The 25164-nt window shown below is 39.5% G+C and overlaps 2 protein-coding genes across 2 annotated transcripts in view; both read right to left on the bottom strand.

The window, feature by feature from the left end:
- Window positions 1-854: 854 nt before the first annotated feature.
- st8sia2 (ST8 alpha-N-acetyl-neuraminide alpha-2,8-sialyltransferase 2) lies at window positions 855-11978 on the bottom strand. The gene is made up of 6 exons (XM_071499701.1): window positions 11733-11978; window positions 10197-10253; window positions 9168-9308; window positions 8816-9073; window positions 5692-5985; window positions 855-2487 (listed from the first exon to the last, which is right to left on the bottom strand). Exons 1-6 carry the CDS (start codon window positions 11828-11830, stop codon window positions 2175-2177), a joined length of 1161 nt encoding a protein of 386 aa, XP_071355802.1. The 5' UTR covers window positions 11831-11978; the 3' UTR covers window positions 855-2174.
- A 4423-nt stretch (window positions 11979-16401) lies between these two features.
- The window catches only part of slco3a1a (solute carrier organic anion transporter family member 3A1a), a 37163-nt gene continuing 28400 nt past the window's right edge, over window positions 16402-25164 (bottom strand). The window contains exons 3-10 of the mRNA XM_071499687.1: window positions 24272-24370; window positions 23905-24177; window positions 22834-22998; window positions 22544-22742; window positions 20451-20619; window positions 19819-19991; window positions 19615-19679; window positions 16402-18275 (exon numbers count right to left, since the gene is read on the bottom strand). Of these exons, the coding sequence (XP_071355788.1) occupies window positions 17923-18275; window positions 19615-19679; window positions 19819-19991; window positions 20451-20619; window positions 22544-22742; window positions 22834-22998; window positions 23905-24177; window positions 24272-24370 (1496 nt within the window). The 3' untranslated portion in view covers window positions 16402-17922. The remainder of the gene's footprint in view (window positions 18276-19614; window positions 19680-19818; window positions 19992-20450; window positions 20620-22543; window positions 22743-22833; window positions 22999-23904; window positions 24178-24271; window positions 24371-25164) is intronic.

Here is a 25164-nt window from a genome sequence, read left to right as displayed (position 1 = left end):
TCAATCTATTAAGTGACCCACTTGTGCCCTGTATGGAAGCATCTGCATTCATTGTGTCTCTCCACTCATTTACTCACATTTCCCTTTAATCTGTCACCTACCTGTACATGTCAGTAGAAAGTTTTCTAAGCTGAGGCAAATTCCAGACTCCGGGTTAATTAACTTACTGGTGTTGGTCACAGAATGTTTCTATTTTTGCCGAGCGCAGACGAGTTTTCACAAATAAACCTTTCATTGCTTCAAGTTGCTGACGTCTCTAGTACAACTTTCATGTCTATTCTTAACTTAATTGGCAACGTAATAAGGCCAACATGCAAGTCAACAGGCACATCCTCTCAAAACAACACTTTCATAGACAAATCACATGGCTGGGAGCACATGAGAGGGAGGCTATTTGTTTAGCTGCAGAGCTCTCGGAATATTTCAAATACTCCCATTAAATTTTATTAACAGAGGCATTTTGTTGCAGAAAAGTACCCAAGGAGTTTGGCCCAGTGTCAAGACAACTAAAAAAAACCTGCAAACTCAATAACTGAACTTTTACTGAGGAGGAGCCTTGAAGTTCAAAAAACAAACCAAACTAGCACTAAACTGTATTAGTATTAGATGTATTAGATGTATTAGTTTGAAAAATCTTTCTGGTATTGGCCTTTTTTCTTCCCTGGCCACAACTTCACAAAAACAAGTCTGCAGACCTGCAATAAAATGTACTTTTTTGCTAATTCTGTTTAGTTTTTTTGCGTGTCTATTCGTATCTGGGTTTCATAAGTGAATAACACCATGAAGACAATCATGTAGCTCTGTTTTTCCATGTTTCCCATCCTGTCAAGAATAACTTGGATAAACTCTAAACATTTATTTTTTTTATTTCTTGGCGTATGAATGTTCCAATTTAAAAAAAAGGTCAAAATTATTTTTCTATAGGCACAAATACTGGCAGCTTCATCAAAACGTCTGCATCAACCTACATTTGAATACTAATCTAAACACACTATACATGTATAATTCATACATCATTTCATCTGAATAAAGGCATACGACTTATCAGCTCTTCCTCCTCTCAGTGCACTGACTTCACTGCTAACTGACTAGAACTTCATTTAAAGCACGTTACGGCGATCGTTTCTTACTGCATTTGTAAGAATATCACCAATACATTCATTTAAAACATTTTTTTAAAAGCTCCTCTTACTACCACCACACAACTACAGTCTGACCTCGCTACTAACATTTTCAGTGCAGAAACAGGGCTGGTGTTCTTCAAGAAAAGTTTACAAAGTGGGTTTACTGAGTCTGTGTAAACATTGCTGTGTGAACAGCTGGCACACCTTCTTTATGCTCACGGAAGTTGAATGCAATTCAACATGCTTCCGTTTCGTCACTTGGCTCTCGAGGTAACCGAACATTATCACACAGCAGTTCTGGGTGACTGGACTGATTGAATTTTTGCTTGTGACTGACCTATTTGTAAAGGTCCTTTTTAAGAAGCTACAAAAACACACATGTAAAATGTTTTCTATCAGAGGAGTTATCACAAGTTAAATATCATATCTACTCTTTTAAAAAGAGCCTAATCAAAAGGGTTCATCATATTAAAAGCTTATGTTTTTTTTCTCTCTATTATCATTCTCCCTTAGTATTAAGTGCTTCCATCTTGTGGCCCAACCAGTGACCCACAGGAACCATTAATTCAACAGCTCTTCACGCTGTTGACATTCTTGGTAAATTAAAACACACCATATCATATTATAAATTGGGAATATTAATTCATAACATCGCCTGATTACTTTAACAATGCAAATATGTGTTTTGAATACTTAATTCAGAACTTCTAACCATACCAGGAACTTAGTTTAAGCTGGTTGGCTGTTTAAGGAAAATAAGGGGCCAACAGATGGACACGACAGCATCTCCATGAACATTTGGGTCACACCAGCAAAAGGGAGCTGGACACAAACGGTCTCATTATTTTCAACGTTGCCATAGAAATCTCATTAAAAGGTAAAACACACCAGTGAAACGAGTCACTATAAGAGCTCAAAATAGAAAAAAAGTTCATTTCAATTACTGAAAATAAGTTAATTCAAGTTTCTCTAAAGTACAGTAACAAGAAAGCTGTTTGTACAGAGGCTCTTCAATCAAGACAGTGGTTCCCATGGCAATCTTCCATCCAGCTATTTGCTTTGGGGCTCCCTCTGTGGTCTCCTCTCAGCATCACAGGTCCCAGTGTGGAGCCGGAGCGCCCCCTGTCTGTGCAACGTGCTCAGTGTCCTGAACTCCAAGGGCATGGTGTGAGGACTGGAGCTGGAGGTGTATTCGTATTTCAGAGTATCGTAGTAGTGGTATTTAACTGGTTTGCCCTGTGGGTCGAGTGGAAAGGGCCAGAAGCCATAAAGATGGATCTCCTCACAGAAACGAGTGGCCATCGTGTACATGAGGAGGCCAGTGGTCGGACGCTTGATGTGGACATTGTTGGTCAGCCAATACCTGTTAACAAAGACATACAGTGTGTTATTAGCTCAACTAGAAAATACATTAACAGGAAGAATATGTTCAAGGTCCCCAGGGTTCTTTTCTAGTTAGCACACTGAAGTCTGTATTCATTCAGAAGCAACACGTATCTCCTTCAGTAAGACCTTTCTCCCTCAGGGTTTTGATATTAAGTCAGATAAACAGTATGCTGGAGCACACAGACAGGAGCTGAATGTGAAGTGAAGACACACAAGTAAAAATTCAGAACACGATTCTCTGTTGCAGACCAATAGACTGTCCCTTCAAGAACTGTCTGCTCACAGATAATCAATAAGTGGCCTTTCCCTTTCTTCTAGTTTCTGCTCAGTGGATGCACTGCAAAAATATTACCAAGTCATTTAGTCTTGTAGTTCTAAAACCTTGAGTGAACTCATTAATGGAGTCATTTGTGATAAAAAAATAAATAAATAAATAAATAAAAAATGAAGCGTTTCAAGTCATTTATCAAGCAAACAATAACTGGCTGCTGCATCTGAAATAAAATGGGTTTGCTAATTAGCATTATTTTTTACTTTTTTCTGACTTTTAGTTTTCTTTTGATTTAATGATTAAATTGACCGATTGAGACCTAAATTAACCGTTATTCACAGATCCAATTCTTAACACAGTAAAGCAAGGTTATTCCACACATTTCTAATTTAAAAGATACTGGCTCAAGAATATTGAATCTAGTGCAATTTCCCTGATACAAGTGCAACCATCAAGGGACACAAATTATTTCTGATTTATATTTATGTCTGTCTAGTTTCAAGACAAAGATACACAAGAAATAATGGAAACTGTGAAGCGGAGAAAAGTGATTTATCTCACCACACTGACAGAGTTTTAACTGTAATAGTAAAACAACTCCCGAAGGCTAAATTTGAGACAGTTCTGGGTGGATTTTTCTTTTTTGCAGAGTGTTTGCTGAGCATATTTGTGATTTTACTGCAACGAATCTCACAAAACTGCACACAGCACATTGCCCAGCACAATTGCTTTCATCTACTTTAAGGCAAGGCAAGGCAAGGCATCTTTATTTATATAGCGCATTTCATACCAAGGCAACTCAATGTGCTTTTTTACTTTAGGTTACCAATGAGCTCCTACGACAGTGAGTCCTACATGCCTCCCTTGGAAGCGACTTCAGGTGCAAACGGTCAAACCCTCACTGCCCAAACTTCATTTTCCTTTCCAGTCACTGGCCAAGTTTTTCCAGGCTCGAGGCTATCGCTGACCCCCTCCAGCTCTCCCAACACGCTGTGGTTAGTGCGGAAGGTCGTACTGAGATGTAGAGGTTGTTCTATTTAAAGCAGTTCATGTGCCATGAAGGGCAAACAGTGGGCAGGTTTAAAATCCAGCCAAACACTACAGCAGGTGATCAGCATCCCAACAACAAGAGAGGATGGTCTAGTTATCAGTGAAAAGATCTGATATGGCATTTGGTTGGAATTAATTTAAGCAGACCTTTTGTCTTCAACTGTGCACGGTAGGGATTTAAGGTCCAACCTTAATGAGAAAAGGACAAGGTCAGAGGGAGCATTTACCACACACACAAGAAAAAGAACAAAGACATATTTCAACTGTAAGAAACACTAGTGAGACCCTGATTTCGCAGACTGGTAACTACAAAAATCATGGCCCAGTTCTAGCCCAATACACAGGGTTAGCTGGGGCATATAAAATGGCATAACTTGGTCACTGACCAGGGGTGGTTGTTTGGCTTTTAACAAGGCAGGAAAGATCCGGTGCGGAGTCTGCTCGTGATGAGAGGGAGGCAAGGACAGCAAAAAAAAATTGCAGAGAGAGATTTTTACAAAAGCCTGAAGGCGGTGGAGGCTGGATTTGACAGATATGCAAAAAGCACTGCTCAAGATCCTTGACCCACTCTGAACTAAATTATCACAAAAAAATAAGGATTAACAAAATGTACTGTTACACAGCTTTAACAGCATTGCTTATTATCTGTGCTATTCCCGAGCCCCTACTGAGGCCTCTCGACTACAGAATCTAAATAACAATTTGGAGCTAACAAATGAGCATGTGAACTGACACAAACTGATCTCTTCCTAAATTCATATTTTCATTAGAACGCATTTTCATAAATGTTGACTGCAAATCACTGTCTACATCAGTGTAAAAAGTCAAGGACAAGCACCTGGTCCAACAGTGGAGAAATAAGCCTCAATTAAAGGAATAGTTTGACATTTTGGGAAATGCGATAATTTGCCTCACGATGAAGTCACTGCACCTGCCGAGGAATAAAGCACGCAACTGCCAGTGAAAGCACAAATCATTGTTTTTAATCTAGCTGGTTCTAGGAAAGGAAATGCTCAGACTGAAATATCCCAACAACCACTATATGGTTTTTTTATAAATAAATTCATGGTCCCCAGGTGATGCACGTATGTCCTCCTCAGAACGAACACAGCACAACATTTTAAATTGTCCGATATTTCAGTTTATAACCAAATACCCACAAAACTCATGAAATTCCCATCAGCCTCGGCTGCTTTGTGTTTAGTGACATTTATGCAAATGTTAGCATGCTACCATGCTAGACTAAGATGATGAACACTCTAAACATTATACCAGCCAAACATTAGCATGTTAGCATTGTCATATTTCACACTTCGGAGATATTTTTAGTCGTTGCATTTACAGCTGCACAGAGCTGTAGACTTCTGGTCTATTTACATTTCTCCTTGTGTATGGATACAAACAAGAGGTGTTGGTAGGTATAATTTAACATTTTGGAAAGAGCTAGGCAAACTTTTTCTCCTTTTCCAGTCTTTCAGCCAATAAGTGGGAGTGGTATTGATCTCCTCATCTAATTCTCTGCAAGAAATCAAATAAGTGTATTTTCCAAAACGTCAAACTATTCCTTTAAGAGTGCCACACCTGATCCTAGTCTACAAATAAAACCTAAACTATGTCATTCCTTTTAGAATCAAACGCACATTTCACACTTAACTTAGACAGATTTGGTGAGACAACCTCTCCTCGGGTGAGGAGATAAGAGTAGCGCTCTCACATTGACTGCCCCCGGTGATCAGCTTTAATGCTCCTTTCAAAAATAGCCGGCTGAGCTGCAGATTAGAGTTTGCCAGCCCCTTGATTATGCTGCTCACAGGTATTCTTATGGGACACAGCACACCAGGAGCCTGAGCTGCATCTTACCCTCTGACAGCATGGAGAAGGCGCAGCGAGGGGAAGGCGGTGCGTACATCCACAGTGTGCAGCAGGATGAGACGGAGGGCCCACTCCACACGCTCCTCTCCCCCCTTGGCCATGAAGGCTGGGATCCAGAGCACGCTGCCGCTGAGGCTCTGAAGCCGGTGCAGGAAGCGATCCCTCCACTCTTCACTGACCAGGTCCATGAAGGCCCGCTGCACCACTGAGGGGTTCATGGTCACCAAGTTGGTCTGCCGCCCCACATCCTGAGAGTATTCCTCCACTGGTGCCAGGTTACACCTGAGGACAAGAAAACATCAGTCACTCAATATCAATGCCAGCAAATGTGGAATTATTCCCTATCTTACAGGAATACCCGGTTTTACTGTCTTTTGATCTGAACCTCTCTAACCATAAACACCTGCAAGGAAGTTAACAGGCTATTGAAATAAAGCAGTGAAGTGCAAGCCCATGAAGAGCAGCCAACATTCAAACCAGCTTAGTATGTATTTCATTGGAGGGGACAGGTCCACAGTAAAGTTAACACTCCTAATTCTCCCTCAAGTTTCCATTTCAATTTACATTTAGTGACTGATAACAGCTAAGTCATCCCATTTAGGATGAGCACTCACATTTTCTTCTCACATTTTAATTTCTGACACACACACACAGAGTGAGGAAGGCAGAGCCTGAAATATCTGTGTGTGTAGTGGACTGTTGTTAATGAGCTAATTAAAAAAAAAAATTCAGAAAGAAATTTGTGAGTCTTCATCATCCTAAATGTGATTTCAATGGATTTCTGCTCTTGGCTGGAACTGTAGCACCCTAAAGAATTTCAAAAGCCAGTGAGCCGAGCCTGTTCCTTCCTTTGTTTTGTTAAAACTAGGACATGGAAAGACGGGTGAGTATCTTTACATATGGAGAAATATTAATGCAGATGCTTCCATACAGGACACGAGGGTGGCTGATAAGTATGAAAATGATGAGAAACATATGCAGCTCATAAGCTGTGGTCTTTATTGTCACTTTAAATTTGACTTTACAAGGATACCGATCATACTATAGTATAACATTAATAAATGTGGAGTGGTGAAATTTCAGGAGCTGACTACAGGTTATACAAAGGAGGACTGATGCTGTTCTCGTGTTAGCTCAACACCATGGTAAGACACTTCTATTTTACCTCTTCCTTCAAGGTTATTCAAAGCATTTTCTCTGCAGAAACTTCTATCAGGAGTGAAATAGAGCAGAAATACAAGTGAAATTCAGCAGAATAGCACTTAGCTTATCGATGTAAACTTCAGCCTCAACCTAAATGCCAGAAAACACAAAGCCATTAATTATCTTCATGGTGGAGCTTCTCTATTCTCTAAAGCATGGCAGGAAAATACACCAGGAGTGCCTTTTGTTAATTTACACATTGGTATCAACCCGCCCTCGCTGTCAAAAAAATAAAAATAAAATTAAATATAAATAATTTATATATATTATATATTAAAATATATATATACTTTTTTACTACCAAAAAATTTGCAAAACTACACATTTCATTTAACAATCAAGTGTTAGATATTTAATCACATGCCTCTTTAAACACAAGCCAATCTCTAATAGTAAATAACAAATATTTCTTATGTGAATTCTCTGTATGCACACAACAGCAACAGAGACGCAAGACGCAGTACAACCTAACATTAGATGGAGCCACTTTAATGGTATCAATTCTGTTGACGCTAGTCTCGATACTCAAAACAAGACTTAGTATCGTCAGTATTGATACTTTGAGGATTGATCCGCCCACCCCCACTGGACAGGGACATTGTGTTCTTTTACAGCTTAATGGAAACTGTCAGTGAACCATGGCTGCTAAAGTACCCGCATGAGGAAACAGTTTGTTCAGAGATTACAGCTGAAAACGAAACGAACGCACCATCAGCTGACTTAATGCTGTTTATTTTTCAAGTTCTAATAAACTGCCGGAGTGTGACCAATTATCCCTGAGCTAAAGCCACCTGTAACTAGTACCCCAAACACTGTCAACCCTACTTTGTGGAATGCAAGCACAGGGCGGAGAACTATATTTAGCTCAGACATTATCTCCCTATCTGATACGTGAATGCCAAAGTAAATTCCTCAGCTTCTCAAAATGCCACATTCCCTGTTGTCTGCCTTCAGCCGAAACATTACAGCCATACCCCCGCACTATCATCATGCTGCTACAGTCTAGAGATCATGACCTCTCCTCGTCAGCATAACATTGCAGCACTTAGGAGAGACAAGATACGAAGACAACAGAATCAATTTAAGAAGTGAAAAAAAAGGACATCGAGACATTTTGAGGCCTATCCAGCTATCGATCGATCGATCAGCTCAATGAGGTGCTACCACTGACAGCTTCCTGCTTCATTTATATGACAAGAACACTGATTGATGAGGGTGTTTTTCACAGTAAATACCCCAGCAGGTAGTGCTTTTTTTGGTAGCTTGTTCCGCAATGTACGCAGAATATCAAACCAGAGTACTTTTTTTTAAAAGTTTTTTTTTAGTTTTTTTGCATCTTCCATCATAATAGAAGCCTGACAGATTTCATACAATGACAAGTACAAAAAGTGATAAATAACCCACTCAGTGGCTCTTTTGCTTGAACCCAAACACAAAACAGAGCTGGCTGATGGCTTCACAAACAGAGTTCCCCGGTACTTGAAAGCAGGACCCCTGAGAGTGCCGGTGTTTCTCTGAAAAACACGGTGTGCTGCTGCTGGATGCAAAAGCTTTTCAAAATGTCAATTTCATGTATAATCATGCATTTAATTGCTCTCAGTCTGGCAGTTTGTCTCCAACTTAAAATCATTAAAAGGCTTTGACAGCGTTTTCAAAAGTGCAATTAATACATTTCCAGTTGTGTGAGCACCAACTCCAAACCTGAATTAAACTGAGAACTCAAGTAAGTGATTATCATTCAAATGAGAATTATACTCTTAGTAAAAGTGAGATAAGCTAAAACTGAAACTAATTTACTAATCCATTTCAATTACAGCCCGCTTTAACTTGCAGGTTTTGTGATTTATTACAAGTGGAAAACTTCCAACCCTGAAATCACTCGTGCTGTTTCTGTGGAAAAAAATAATACCTGATAACAAAGTCGTGAGAGTCAATCTCAGGTCCACAGCTGCTGTTCAGCAGGATCCCAGAGTTTCCCACAATGGCACAGCGCCTGTGATGTTGGTTCTTCATGGGCGATACAGTTGGCAAAAGACGATAGAGATTTTCTGAGATGTTTGTGGTGCTGTGGCGATCAAAAACATAGTGGATGATATCTCCTGGTTTCAGAGTGCCCTTGAGAATCGAGATGTCTCTCTCCGGGTCGAGGAATCTCAGGATATTTTTCCTGTAAAAAGAGAAGACATAGACTAGTTATTACAGACTCTGTTTAGTCAAGTGTAAAACCTTGCAGAGATACTTGTGGAGAATTATGATTCTGCCTGATGAGGTTGGAGAGGGTCTTGTTGAAGGTCCAGTTGTTTGATGAGAGCTTGGCAGAGTTATTGTAGCTTGGAGGATGATGGTTCATATCTATGCTCAGTCTTGTCAAGGCAGTCGGATCCACGTGTGCCGCCGCCTTTCTGCATGAGGATAGAAAGTTGTGTTATGAACACACAATGCTGATCTTTTAAATTCTCAACAATCAGAAACAAAAGACCTGTTATTTGTGTGAATTTCTTCCCCTAACTAAAGGGTTTTTATGAGTATGCGTTTTTCCTCTCTGAACCCAGGGTTTAAGGATAGAGAGTCATATTTTGGACAGATCTGTGATTTTGGGAATGAATGACGTACATTTACTTCAGTGCTGTACTTACAAAAGTTCTAATTTAACTTAGTCTGAGCATTTTATTCTTTACATTTTACATCTCAGAGGGAAACATTTGACTTTTTACTGCACTAGATACTAGATAATAGTAATTCAATAATAAAATAACATCCCCAGACACCATTTTCTGTATCAAGATACTTCAAAGATATATTTTTGTGACAATTCTCATGTACAATTATGCATGAAAGAGATTTTGCATGGAGGTGTTACTGTTGCTGTTTAAGTAAAGTATCTGATTACTGCCTCCACCACAGTATATAAACAAAACTGACTTCCCTGGATGTGGCTTCTGTGACCTTTAGAATAACTTAAATGCAATAAAGTGATGTTATTTGAAATGCAGCATTTTTTTTAAACTTTTGGTGCAGCTTTATTCTGATGGCAGATGTTCTCCTCATCACATGGATACTTCCACATTGATGGGTATTTATAGCAGCAGCCTTCTTTCTGTAAAAAGTAACGAGACACTCACTGTGAATGACTCACTGTGTTATCGAGGCTGTAAAGGAATCAAATGACCAGTACCAACTGAAAATTACGTGGTGAGACGGGTTAGCTCCCCACTAGTGGTCTATAACTTTACAGTGTGTGTATGTACTATGTATATGTGTGTGTGCGTGAAGATAATTGGATTTCAGACCGGTGTGGTTTCGGCATGAGCCTCTGCAAGTTCATCTTCTTTGAATGTCCAGTGTTCCTAGGAAAAAAAGGATTGAGATTGAATTATGAATCATATACTGCAGCCTGAATCCTTAGCTGATAATGGACCAGCGCTTCAAAAACCTTCCTATAATCATATCTTGTAACAGTAATGCAACCACTGTATTCACTGCCAGGCGTGCTGTTCGTCCTTCTTTTAAGATAGAATGAGGGTGAAAGGCACACATCAAGGTATTTTTAGAGCAATCCACCGTGGACCCATTTGCTGATGTAATGAGGAGAAATGTGGCCTTAATGGAGCCCCATTATACTGAAAGGAGGTTTGCTTTTCACAGGGAAGTGAGCAATCTTTCCACAGGGGTGTTGAATGCGTGAGCCAAAATGCATTTACAGTAAACATACTGTATATCCGTTTACATTTTCAGGCATTAGTCGATCTTGCACTCATGACCTTGGCCACATCTGACAAAATCATGACAAGCTGCCAGCAGCAGTCTGAAACTGAAACCGAGGAGTGCTGCTCTGACAGACAAGTGGGTCGTTGTCACTCATTTTGCAAACCTGGTGGCCTTTAAATATATTCCTACATTAAGCTGCATTTATGCAGAAGTGCAATTGGTTCTGGTTCCCCCTCCCACGGCACATCACAAACCAATATGACCTCATTACAACGTGAGCCACAGCCGGGTAATTGCATTCAAAACAAAATGTTCTTGCTGAAAGGGAAATGTGAAAATCCAAGGGGGGAAAAAAGTCTCTCTTTTTTTTTTTTTTTTTTTTTGCTGTTCAGGTAGCAGAGCATCTTTTACAGCTGTGATGACAATAATGAGACCAAGAGGAGGATGTTGCACTGTTGAGGTCTGGTTTGGTTTAACATGTGACACAAGTATTTTGATGCTAAATAAAGAATGTTGTTTTTTTTTTTTTTTTCTTTCTTGCAGGTCAAAATGCAAGTGGGGCAATGTGTGTGACTTGGAAGATTTTTTGCTGCACTGCTCAACATTTCAAAGTCTGAAAAACGAAAAAGAAAAAAGAGGAAAGCCTCTTTTGTTCCCAATCTGTTGCCCCCTCCCCTCCATCTCCTCCTGCCTGTCTTTCTCTCTCTCTCTCTCACACACACACACACACACACACACACACACACACACACACACACTCTCACTCCCTCTTATAGTGTAAATGTATCCTATCCCGCATGCAGGCTGCTGCAAGACAAATAGCCTAATCCTTGGAGACCCAGGCAGGCTGCTGTCGGAACAGCTGCCACTGCTGCACCCAAGTGTTACAAATGAAAGAAACAAGCCACACACACACTCCACATTCAACTCCAAACTTCAACCTAATTCAAAATAAACTCGCTTATTTTACTCGTTTATCCCCCCCCCACCACCCCTCACCACTTCATATCTACTACTAAATCTTGAGAGAGTCCGAGGGAAATGACCCGCCGGACGAGAAAACAACCGCCTCGCACTCTCGCACGCCGCGCACGGGTAAATCACGGTGGGCTACTTACGCAGTTTCTTCCTCCACTTCTGCAATATCATCAATTATCAGAACCACGACCAGCAGCGTTACAAAGCCGAACAGCAGCGTGCGGAACACAAGCGGCATGGCTGGGGGGCAGGCTGCGGCCGGGAGTCCCTCCTTCCAGCGGACGCACTGTCACATTAACCTCCTTGTGTTTCCCATTTAGAAACCGAGTCTCCGCTCAGTCATTTTCCCTCTTTGTTCTTATCGCCGGGGTCGGACACTCCCAGGCGAGCGGCGGTCCTCCCCCCCCACCCCCCCCCCCCACCCCTCTCCTCCTCCTCCTCCTCCTCCTCCTCCTTAAGATGCTGATTGCCGTGTGTCTGTTTCCCGACGGGGCGACGCTGTTGCCTCCTATTCCCCAGTCAAACTTTGAAAGCGTGCGCTTGTGCGGAGACAGCCACGGGGACGGCGGGATGTGGCCCCGGCCACAAGCAGCCTTAAAGGCGCAGGGGCCAACTCTCCATGTTGCGCCCGAGCCGGTTTGGGTTTCGCTGCCCAGGTGTTGTCGGCTCTCCGAGAGGAGGTGGAAGACTGCGGTATGCAGGCAGTCAGACTGAGGGGCTCCGTCAACTGGAGACGTGATGCTCTGATAGCCTGCATTTGAGGATAGAGGTCAAAGCTTCAGTGAAAGCTCTTGGCCACTAAACACAGTGAGTGAGCCCTGGATCAGACCCCAACTGAGGGTAATTGGATCATCTTTTTTTATAAAAATAGAGTTTTGGTTACCGGTGGTGGAAAGTAACAAAGCAAAGTGCATTACTTGAAGGCAGTATTTACATTTTTACTCCCCTAAATACAGTTGACAGCTTCAGTTACTAGTTTCTTTGCAAATGAAGTTCACATAACAAAACAAATGATGCCATTGTTAAAGATTAAACCAGTTTCTGCTTCCAAACAACACCACTTCCAAAAAACCAGTGTGTAGATAATAATAATCATGATAATAATGATCAGCTTTATTTGTGTAGCTGGGGACCCTTATGAATTTTCACATCTTCACGTCTTTCTTTTACGAAAGATGTAAAGTGAGCCATTATTTTAGAAAAAAGCAAAGATCAGAGAAAAGTGTTTTCATCTTTCCCACCCCTCAGATTTATTTTGTGACCCCTGGAGGGGGTCTGGCCCCCAGGTGCCACTGCACTGACCAAACTTTATATCAAGTAATTAAATGTATCTCCACCTGCACCGGTTATGACTGTATACTGCTTTTGCACTGATGCATGAGTTAACAATATATTGCTGCTTAATTAACTAGTGATTAAGTGCAGAGTGAACACATTCATATTTCAATTATGTATCATTTACAAATGTTTGTGCAATGGCCATTTTGAACATAGCAGCTGCACTACACTGGAAGCTATCAGTGTAAGTAATCGCAGCATGGGGGAATATTTCAGCCACATTTTGGCGGTTGTTGCTTTAAAACTTCATAAATAACTAAGATAAAACAAAGATTCATATAAGATATGTCTTTGTAGTATGTCCTAGTTAAAGCAACTGCAGTTTACATTATACAGTTGTTCATTGTTAGCATCATCACTATCTTTCAGGACTTTCCCTCAGTCCTTCTAGCTTGTCGGACATTGTGTTATTATCTATTTGACGACTGTGACTGAATGATAGTTTCCTGCATGCATAACATATGGTTAGTTGGTGTTTAATTGCAAATGAAGTATTATTTGGTCAAAGCATTTTCTAAAATGTTATCTCTGTCTGTTTTTAAATGTCATGCATACATTATCTACACAATTGTATTTAATGGACACGAATAAAGGCCTCATTTACATAGCAGCTGCAGCCGGAGCATTGAGAGTACACATGCTGATCAGAATAACCAGGTAATACCATCTAATACTTTCTAATGCTGAGTCACGATGAAAACTGTATGTTCTGCATTTATACCAATGACACTTGTCACACATGTATTTTCTTAAATCTCAAATGCATCCCATATTTGCAGTCCTCCTCGACATTTTGTAACATTATTGTTGAAACATCTGCATCCAGGCATGACAATCTAAACGTCAGCAGGCTGAACCCAGTCACTCCATCAGATTCATACTCACTGAAACATATAGAGTATATCCCTGAACATAAGTTCTCCACTGAGGATTTATTGCTTTATTTCTTCTATGAGAGTTGTTGCGTAACAGTTCATCTTACTGAAGCACCCATTAGGTTAATTGATGCCTCTTGATTAAAAGAGAAAACTCTTGCCCGCAGCAGCTTCTATTTCGAGGTTGGTAGCTTTAGTGTGTGTGTGTGTGTGTGTGTGTGTGTGTGTGTGTGTGTGTTGTCTTTCAACAAGGACACTTTCTGGGCGACTCACAGTTGTATTTTGTGCTTCTTTGATGTGACAAGCATCAGGAGTGGGTTGTGTATCAGAGAGTATTGTTAAATGAGGCAGATGCTGCTGATACTGTAGCACAGGCTTTTTTGCCTTGTCGAAGATGTTGTCACTGTGCCATTCTTAGACTCTACAACCACCTAACAGCCACACACACACACACACACACACACACACACACACACACACATATAAAGACACTGTCAGAAACTCACTATACAAAATGATCATTTTTCAAAGCATGTTAATTTTACTTTCACAAGAGCGTAGAAATGATAGCAATCATGACATGTTGTTTACATAAAAGTCTGTTTCTGCAGCTGATACATGAGCCAAATCTTAAAATGAATAGAGTTATGATTTATTATTTATTGTTTACATTGTATCAATTATTTATTTTAGCCCAGTGAGACATCGGATTTCATGAAAATGTGAAATTCATTCCAGCAGGATGTATTTTGTTGTATTTGATGATGTTTGACGGCGACAAGGAAATGGTGCCTTAATAAATGTTTGTGCAGCCTTTGAAGGTGGTTTGCACTTACCAGAAAAAGAAAAGGTTATTTTTGTCTCAGTTATTTTGAACTGGGGGGGGGGGGGGGGGGGGGGCACATAAACTGTGCACTGTGAAAAAGCAACATGCCTACACGCAGTAAATCTACCAAACCAAACTGCCCTTTGACTCTGTGCTGCAGCCACGGACTCATGTCAGCCATTAATTGCCTGTGTCCAGGTGTGACGGTTTCTTTGTTGAGACCTGGAGAGTGACCTTTTGAAACATTTCAGGAATGCAATTGTTGGCTGCAAAGAAATGTCTTCTATTAGTTCTTGCTGTTCGCTTGAATTTAAATGATTGTTCCTATTGCTGAAATGTTGTTGCACTTAAAAGGAACACGTTCAGATCTCTCCTCCTGACGTGCGCTACTTTGCATATGAAACTAGTTGTGCGATGTCTCCTGTGGTTTTGAAGGGAGCTTTCAAGCTTCAAGTTTGGAAAGAAGTTGCATTATGGAAAATGTAGGATCCAGCATTTGAGCTTTAACCCACACTAGTGACTAGAAGTCAGGATATCTCAGCCTCCTGACCATCTGCCAGGGTAGAGGTTGAAAATAAATTGGGAAAGCTCTTTTAATCCACCTAATGTTTTAGGAGGCTGTTATTTATTGGCTTTTGTATTTACCCAGAAAGGGACATTACTCTTGAAAATGAGAATGTATTTGGTTGCATCTTGGCTGTTTTGTATATTTTCATTAAACAGCCATTTGAATTTAGGATAGATTTACAGTTTTGTCCTCCCTCTGTCACCAGTGTTTGCTGTTAGAGAGTGAATAATATATACCGTAGTATTTCTTTAACAAATACCACTCTGATCTACTCTTCGTGTTGATGAAAGTTGCACAGCGTTTAATAAGATAATAAAACCTTAAGTAGCATTTGAGAAAAACCTTTAAAAACTGATCCATGTTGCACATTATTTGTTGTGTCTTTACCGTCTTGATTTAGTCGAGAATGTGTTCAGTGAATGATTTAATATCTGGTATCCCACTGTACAGCTCCTCAAGTTCTCAATGGCTCCTTTGCACTTGTGAATCGTGACTGTTAAAATCTGAAAGCTAAACCTGAAGCACTAAAGCTGCTGTGCGAATCAAAATATGAGAAGTCTTCATGCTTGTGTGGTCCATTAATTTCTTAGCTCAATACCTCACATCTTACTGAATCAGCACTTGGTACAATACTGAGAATGTATAATGAGCCTTGAATAGAGGCTGACAGTTGAAAACTTCATGCTCTTCCTTATATGCTGCTTAAATACTGTTCAAAGGTTGAAGAGAGTAACTGATGAAAATAATATATTCAGTTTATCGTGTATTATTGTGAAGAGCTCAGGTTTTATTTTCATATCACTGATAGGAATATAGTATTTGATGATGTATCCTTTTTATATGATACATATAAGACATGCAGATTATTCCTAATAAAATGCACATGTGTATTATGTCTTCTTTTGGATCTAAATCTTTTTCAGAAATTGGAAAAATTCAGAAGATAGCATGAGATTGAATCTGTTACTGCTTTTAAAAACAGGAGTAAAAACCTTTTATGATATAAAATGGAAAGAGGAGGGATGGTTAAAAGTGTGATGTATTTGAGTAAAAATGTACTATTTGTATAATTAGTAATATCTACCATAATTACATCTGCATTGTAACAAAATAATACAAAACAAAACATAATTCAAGAACTTTGGACACAGCAACTCTCTAAGAGGACTAAGTCTGTAAAGAGAAAGGCAAAAACATTCACATTTTACTTTATTTTCTGAAAAATAATTTATTTCCAGAGTAAAATAAATGATATGTTGCCATACAAAAAGTGTAAGAAAAGGGACCATGTCAAAACTGTAACTGCAGACAGATCAGTAGAGTAGCAGGTCGCATGTGCAGAGTCACGTCAAAGAGTTTTTCAAATGCACGTCCAGGAATAAAATCTGTGTTGCTCACTTTGTTTGACCTTGAACACATCATCCTGTAGCATTTCTGAAACATTTATCCCAAATACTACAGGCCTAGCTTGAAGACACAGATTGTCTGTGTGTGTTTTTCCCCAATAATGCAACATATCACTTTCATTGCTATGAATTGTCTCAAACCTTTTGTGATCTCCAACACACACATCTCAGACAATTAGATAATATGTAATTTAAACTTTCCTTTCAAACACACTCTAATAAAACATTCTGGGCCTAACAAAATAAATAGATAACTCCTAATCTTTTTTACTTGAATGTCAAAACACATAAAAATATTACTCTCGAATTTTGTTTTTGCTCTTCCACTAAGTGCAGAAGTCAAATATAATTAACAATCTTAACTGAATAATCCCTTATTAAGACATATTAGGCTGAATAAACTCTGCAGATGTAAAAAAACAAACATGGAAATGAAACAAACTGCTATAATGAAAAACAAACCTGCATTCTGACACAAGACTAGTAATAAACATGGATGTATCAGATATGAATTGCACATTTGCACCTATGAGACAAGACTTCAGTCTAGTCTAAGCAGTATCAAAAACAGTGTCTATGATCCAGCAAGAGAACAAGAAACTGAACAGTGCAAGATGATGTGAGAACACTATCTTTTTTTTTTAATTATTAAACTCAATATTCTGACAGTTAAAACATCTAATAGGCCACTATAATAAGCCAGTCAGAGTGTTTCTGTTCTCTTTTTATAAGAAACCTTCCTGCAACAAAATAAAATGTATTAAGTGATGAACTATTAGTTTGTAAACACTTGGCAACTTTTAAATATGAATAACTGAAGAACCACCCAAACGCTTTTTTTTTTTTTTTTTTTAAATCATAAGAATGTCATTTTCGAGAGTGACAGACAGAACACACAGTGCACTGAGTGAAAGGAAACTGTCATTTTTCACACAGATCACTGGGATCATGACAGACCTAAAACAATATGGCAACTATAGTTGTAGTAGCATCATGTCCACTCACTAACAATCAACTAGGACTGAGCCAGACAGTACTGTAGAGGTCTTCTACCACCAAGTCACCACAGGAATTTACCGGCAAACACTGGACAACACCTCGCTGATAACGTAAACGACTAAAATGGACCCCTTCAAAAGTTTACTGTGGAGCGAAGTGGAGCGTGACGTCTCCTATGACCTGATCAGGTTTTTAAATAGATCGTCTTTATCAAAAACATTTTGTTTCATCCTTTCAAATAAAGAAGAATAAAATCATAAAATATTATTCCTTTGAGAGAATATGAATGTCCACATCGTCCTTTTCTTGATTTACAAACTATAAAACTGACTCCATATTTTCACAAAACTCATGGTCCTCTAGGTTATATATGAACTTTGTCCTGTCGACCAGTTTGGGGCCGTCTGTGAGAGAGGGGTAAAACTCAGTCTGCGTCATGTGGCCCTCGTGACCTTTGATGTAGTTCTTGTAGTTCCTGCGCAAGCAAAGCCATGTGGTAGTGTAGAGGAGGAAGGCGATGCCCTTCAGGATGATGGCAAGGCTCACGTACAGATGCCTGTAAGCTACGTTGTTGTACAGCAGGCAAGCACCCTTTTCGCCGCAGTCTGAACTCCAGAAAAGGCAAGTGGAGTCGATCCCAGCACCAAAGATCAGAGGAGGAGGGATGAATCCTGTAAAACAGTGAGGCCACAAACTCATTCTGTTCCCAAGTTTAAAACCTGCTCATCAGACTGGATCTCAAGACTGTTTAACTCTAGTAAACACTGATCTTGGGAAGATTGTCTCCCACTATGTTTCACCTTAATAAATGGAATCACTTACAGAGGATTTTAAGACTTGAATGTCTCATCCCACTGGCTAAATTTTAAACTTCGAATTTGGGATCCATTTAATGATCTCTGTGACTGTCACAGATGCTGCTTTGGTTGTGTTTGCATATGCTTGTTTTTTCTTTCTCTCTGCTGTACTCACATTTCTCTGACACAAGAGATCTTGATCTGAGTGAGACTACCTGGATAAATAAAGGTTATATAACTGCTCTGCTATTACACACAGATTTTAAAGTGTTAATGTTCAAACTATTCTTAAAGCAATAGTTTAGGTACATTTTGGGAAATATGCTCATTTGATTTCTTGTCAGGAGTTAGATGATAAACTTTATAGCACCCTAATGTCTGTACGTTAAATACGAAGCTACACCCAGCAGCCAGTTAGCTAAATTAGCTTAGCTTAGCATAAAGACTGGAGACAGGGGGAAACAGCTAGCCTGGCTCTATGTGAGGGTAATAAAAACCACACACTTCTGAAGCTCACTAACATATCTGGCTGCTGGCAGCCACCGTTCTAATTTAGCATATGGATAAGACAGTGAAACAGAAAAATGCTTGCACACGAAGAGCATTAGTAGAAGAGTATTGGGCCTATCCCGAATAGACCAAGTCCAAACTCCACACAATTATGGCAAAACCTCCATGGTTGGTTACTGCTCAATATCAGAAATCTATTCTTCATGATATCTCAATTTTGGATGACCCTGATCTAATAAAGTGTAATAAAGTTCTTCTGTTCACTCAAAGTGGGTGAAGTTGTGCCAGAAACCTTACTTTGATATCTTATATCTGACACTGTCAAATGTAATCCTAAAGACCTTCAATCCTTCAAAACACGATCAGGCTATGTCTCTTTATTTAGAGTATGCCTAAGGTGCTTCTTGATAACATGATCTAGACGTTCTTAGTTCAATTACTCCTCCCACCTCCCTTTGTTTTTCCACTGTCATCAACTAATGGTGTATGGTTAATCCAGTTTATCTGTTCTATGTGTGGAAATAAATAAAGCCAATAAAGCATCTGAGGTCTTGTGTTTGTGTGAACTACGAGGTTATCTGAGTTTGTCCCAGTGAGTGTGTCACACTTGTAGGAAATGCCACAATTGTGTGTACTGAGACAGACACAGAGTATTTTAAATTAATAATGTGTTATCTAATAAAAGCTGTTAATCAGTTCTTACCGAGGAGTCGTAGCAAAAGAAATAACACCCCAAGTGCGTATGATTTCAGTTCAGGGCTCACGGTCCTTGGAGAGAAGCAGAAAGAACAAATGACTATTTTTTATTTTCAAATGAATGGATGATGAAATGATGTGAATGATCAAATCTATTCATGTATTCTTCACAAACACTTCACTGTCATACGTTTCCATCCACAAACCATACCTGATCAGGATGATGACAGATGGAGTCTGGGCCATGGCTCCGACCAGGCTGCAGGCACAGATCACACACAGGAAGATGAGGAAAGCCTCCTGGCAGCCCGGTGTCGGACATTTCCCCGGAACCGCTGTGGCGGAGTTATTGTCAGCAGATATACAAGCACATCCCGTCAAGTTCTGTGAAACGAAATTACAGGGAACACGTTACATCTGGTGCAACACTATTTTCAAATTTAGGAGAAAGCCTGATATTAACAGTGGAACTAATTTATCTGCACTTAAAAAAAAAATAAAATGACTGATAAAACTGCTGCAGTGAGAGAGCAGTAATAGAGAGATTTTGTGCTGCTGAGCTGAGAGGATCTGATCTCAGTACAGCCACAGAACCATTTGATTGCCTAGTAATCTGATGACAGAACTGGAATACAGGGACTTGTTTTTACTTTGAACATAAAAAAAAAAACATATTATATAGAACATTTTTAATAAGTTCAAAGAGAAGTTTGCATCATCTGTAATTAAAACAACAGTTTTTCTGCAGTATCAAGTTAAGATAAGATAACTATCACCTGCAGGAACTGTGATTCCATTTTCATGTTACTCATATTCATCATAAAGTAATTGTAGGGTAACGACCTGAGAGATATTCGACGTGCTCTGAGCACTTCCTGTTCGGGTGCACCCGGCGAAGCAGGCGGACAGGTAGGTGACACCATTGGAGCCGCACACAGGGCTGATGGAGGAGGTGAAGCAGTTGCAGTGACTAATGCACTGAGCTTTTGGTATCTCGCCCGGCTGGAGCGTCCTGAACAGGGGGGACACAGAAAACCCTGAGCATCCTTTCTCACTGTAAGTACCAACTAGATATGTATGAGGCAGACACTAAATCGAAGAAACACTCAGCCATTTAACAGTGACACTATGGGTCTCTGGGTCACTTTTAATATCTCCATGGAAACTGCACTGCACAGCTGCACCTGCTCTGGAGCAGGCTGGGCTCAGGCTGACAAATTGAAAAGTAGTAAAAGCCTGAAGTCACTTTTTCTACATGACTATGATAAAAAAAAAATCCTGCTTTCACATCGAGGTAACAAGAAATAAAGGCAACAATAAGCCTGAGTATCAAACCTTCATACGCCTTAGGTACAGACCAAAATGTGATTTTTTTTTACTGGTGCTAAAGAAGAAACCTTGGACTCATGCAGATCTAAACAGCTGGGCAAGAACAATTATGACTATAAACCTCCTCCTAACACAACTGTACAGAGAATTGTTTGCATTTTTTCTAATGAAGAAGCTCAGCACCAAAATAAAAGGCAATGACAACATCTTTATGGATCAATAACAGCTTCTGATGATCTAATCCTGACTGGAGGGCCCCTGACACTTCTATTTAACACACATAACACACATGGATTTGCCTGGACACAATATTATTTGAGGGATAGTGGGTACATGTGTGTAAAGTATGTTTAAAGGATCAATCATTCCCTCTCCTTTTCTCCCTCCCTCATATAGCTCAGGCCTGTGATGTGTGATATAAATAATATAATTATTTTTAAAAACTGTCAAGTGCTAAAAGCTGACATCAGTCTTGTTTACTTCCTCTTTTACCAGAAATTGTACAATTTAAATCCTAATTATTATGTTTTGACAACTAATATATTGTGTCAATTTGTGTTTTATTTCATGTTATGTACTTTTTTATTTTGTTTTTAAAAAAAGTTGCTTTACCTAATATTAGAAACCTTTAAGTGATTCTCAGCTCTAGACAACAGTCGACTAGAGTGAATTTAATCAATAGTGATACAGTGAGGGTGATCCATCTTCATTTATGAAATATAATTAATGTGTCTGTATATAAAACAAGAGCAAATAGTTACAGTTGACCAGTTAATCAAGCCAATTAAAATGCCCAGTTGCATAATCATTTTGCTCTAGAACTCTTAAAAGAGATTGGTTGAGTAGTTCAGTGAAGTTTGTTCATATCATGTCTGTGCAGCACGTGGGAACATGAGGCCACTTTCTGCAGAAAATATTTTGATAGACTCCATAAAATGACTGATCTTTAGCACCAGTGTTTCTCTTCACTGCTGTACTGTTGTTAACTGATCATATTTATTTATAAGGATATCTGGGTTACGGGACACAAATGTTGCAATGCATTTATTTTATAACCTAGGGCATTAAAACACTGAAATTTCCAGGTGTATACAATAATATAATTACACATTATCTATAGTTTATTCGTTATCCTCTAAAGTGAATCTTTATCTGCTGAATCATGTTGGTTTTTGGCACTGAACTATATTTAATCCTCTGGGGCAACAGTTGTATACAATACTTTACATACAATACAATACAACTTCCTCATCTGCTGCAGCTGCATGCAATTGATAAGTTGTTACAATGTCAGCTTTGTCATGAAAATAGACTCTCTACTTAGATCACACTGACATCGAGAATAAAATAACATGCAACTCAGTGGTTTGCAACCTTTCTGGCTTGTAAACCTCTCAAAATAAAGAAATGTGTACTTGTGACTCCTCAGCACCTGTTGCATACTGGCTGCAAACTATGTCTACCAATTTAATCAAGTGATTTCCTTGGTTTATTTCAATAAATAAGCATAACATTTGTGTAAAATCTACCTTCATTGGCAACTCCTGCCCTGGCCTGTATTCAGTATTAAATAAACATGGCTGCCATGTATTTAGATTCCCTCTTACTCGTTGCCATATTTGACTGTCACTCCTGCGACGGGACCCGTGTCACAGCCCAGGAAGAGGAAGGAGACGTAGCAGGCGGTGGAAATCAGGTTAACCAACATGGCCATGCGGATGGCTCCCAGAGCCGACAGGTTCAGCTTCTTCACAAGCAGACCGCCCATGAAGATCCCCAGACATGCACAGGGGATAGCTGTCATACCTTAAAAAGAAAAATATTTTTATTATGCCGGTGCACTCAAGTGCATGACCATGCATGTGTGAGCTTGTGTATGCACGCTCTGAATACAGACCTAAGAGCTGGTTTGCTGACGTGGTGGTGAGGTTGAACTGCTGCTCAAGGTATTTCCCCAGAAAGGCTGCAAAGCCGGCCACAACAGCAATCTCCATACAGGCTGCGAGGATGATGCAGGTGAACACTGGGTTCGACAGGAGGTGCTTGGTCACCTTAGGGATCACTAGTCATAACGAAATGAGTGGTTAGCAGAACAGACAGGATTCTCTTTCTGCCTTCACCTGCACCTGCTCTGATCACATTTAGTCAAATTTGTTTTTAATCAAATAACATAAATAATAAACCAATGTGGAATAAAATGCAGAGCTTTTCAAAACTTTTTTTTCTACATTTGTGCAAAACAGTCACATCAGAGCTAATTCCAAAGACTGAAACTAGTTTAGGTTCATGAAGTAGCTTATGTAACAGCAAATTTTCATTATGTTGAGTGCTTCTACTTTTAAAACATGTAAGCAGCTGCTATGGTGGAACAAACTGCAAGATAAGTACATTTATTCAAGTCCAAGTACTTCTGAGGTACTTCTCTTTGATACAAAGTTGTACTTTTACTGTAACGGAAGGAAATATTTTACTTTTTTACTCCATTACATTTATTTCACAACTGGTGTTACTAGTGACATGGCAGAAAATGATTTCACACACATGTGACACATGTGACAACTCATTAAAATATGGTGGTGTTGTATAAATTAAACTACCCAACATAATAATAAAAAAAAACAACCTTAAAACGATCTCAACCTACAGCAGACTTACTACAGTAATTATATAATATATAATAATATAATATGTAACAATACATAATAATATTACTCTGACAAGGAAAACTATGCAAAATGTGTGAGGAAGTTTTGCTTTTGTACTTTCATTTTAAGTTACAAGTTTATTGCAGAATTGTTACTTGTGCTGGAGTGTTTTTACTTATAGGTATTAAAACCTCTTCTTAATTAAAGCAGCTGAACATTTCTTCCTCTTACATTAATCAATATATAACATGTATTTTACATTTGAATGTAAATGCTCCTTGCATAAAAACATCGCAGTACTACACTGGATCTTGCACGCTCACCCCTGAGTTGCTGACAGCAGGTGGGGCTGTTGGCAGGCTCGTGGTTGTGTACAACCCCGTTGCTGGGCTTTGGAGTCTCATAGTCTGGATTCAGAGAGGGAGGAAGCATAACTTGCTCGCTGTCTGCACCCTCCTCTCTCTCCTTAGTCGGCAGCGACTGTGGGAAGCCGAACATGAAGAGAGCTGAGCAAAAGAGTAAGGCACCACACAGGAGGAAGCCTGCCCACCAGGCCCCGATCCACCGCGGGTCGTCTGGAGTGATGCCCAGCTTACCTGTGGGGAGGCACAGGAGAAGTCGATAAACCACATGCACAGAAGACACACACACAAAAAAAATAATGCAACACTGGAAAAATATGAAACTCACTGGTGTCAATGAAGATGGCATCCACATAGAATTTAGTGCAGACGGAGCCAAGGATGAAGCCACAGGCAGGCCCAAACACCAGTGTAGAAAAGAGGATTCCTGCACAGAAAATACATCATTCACCTGCAAATTTCACAAATAAGTTTATAGTGACAAAAACAAGTATGATAGTTTTGTTAGAAAAGCCTTGAATGTTGTACCATGTAGGTTAACAATGAAAATTGGATTGGATGCTTGGAATAATATTGTTAATGTCCTCTGTGAGATGCTATAAAACACCACTGGTAAGAGAATATTTGTATCTTGTGTAATTATTATAATGGACAAATAGCATTAAAATGTCCCCATGCCTGGAGATTTCAAGTAGAATCAATTTTTGCACACATATTGTTGAGGATTTGTGATGCTTGTTGAGTTTATTATTTGCATTGTATTGTATGTTCATTATCTTAATTAGTGAAACAAAGTTCCACGTTTTATTCCATATTAAAAATGCACGAATGCCTTAAAATCATTTTATTATGAATGCAGAGCAAAAAAACAATTTTATAAATGTATCAACATCAAATAAGGCCTGGAGATATTTTTGATTCAATGTGAGTTTCTAACTTGCAAATTTTGTCTCCTTTAATGTGGCTTTTCCAGAAAGTACGGGCAGAAGCATGACAGCAAACAGGGAAACATTTTGGCTGTCATGAAAGATCAAATCAGCCAGTTAAAAAACCACGAGGCAAGTGCAGCAGCGGCAGCAGCACAAACAGTGACTCTGCTTGTTATGATCACATGGCTATGCCTTCTCACCCTCCCTGGGTAACACACTGAACAAACAGATACAAACACACACTGTGAGGAAGACACCTGACAACAGAAACCAGTTGTTTTGCTCCAATCTG

Source organism: Trachinotus anak, unplaced genomic scaffold (assembly GCF_046630095.1).
Source record: "Trachinotus anak isolate AG129_WGS33_773 ecotype Australia unplaced genomic scaffold, CSIRO_AGI_Tana_v1 ptg000002l, whole genome shotgun sequence".
NCBI lineage: Eukaryota > Metazoa > Chordata > Actinopteri > Carangiformes > Carangidae > Trachinotus > Trachinotus anak.
This window is presented reverse-complemented; position numbering and strand designations above follow the sequence as displayed.

Coding starts and splice junctions, on each gene's coding strand:
- st8sia2 (XM_071499701.1), bottom strand. CDS start 11,830: ATGCCGCTTGTGTTCCGCACGCTGCTGTTCGGCTTTGTAACGCTGCTG. Junction 10,254..11,732: donor GAAGTGGAGGAAGAAACTGC/GTAAGTAGCCCA, acceptor TTTTTTTCCTAG/GAACACTGGACATTCAAAGA. Junction 2,488..5,691: donor CTTCTCCATGCTGTCAGAGG/GTAAGATGCAGC, acceptor CTTTGTTAACAG/GTATTGGCTGACCAACAATG.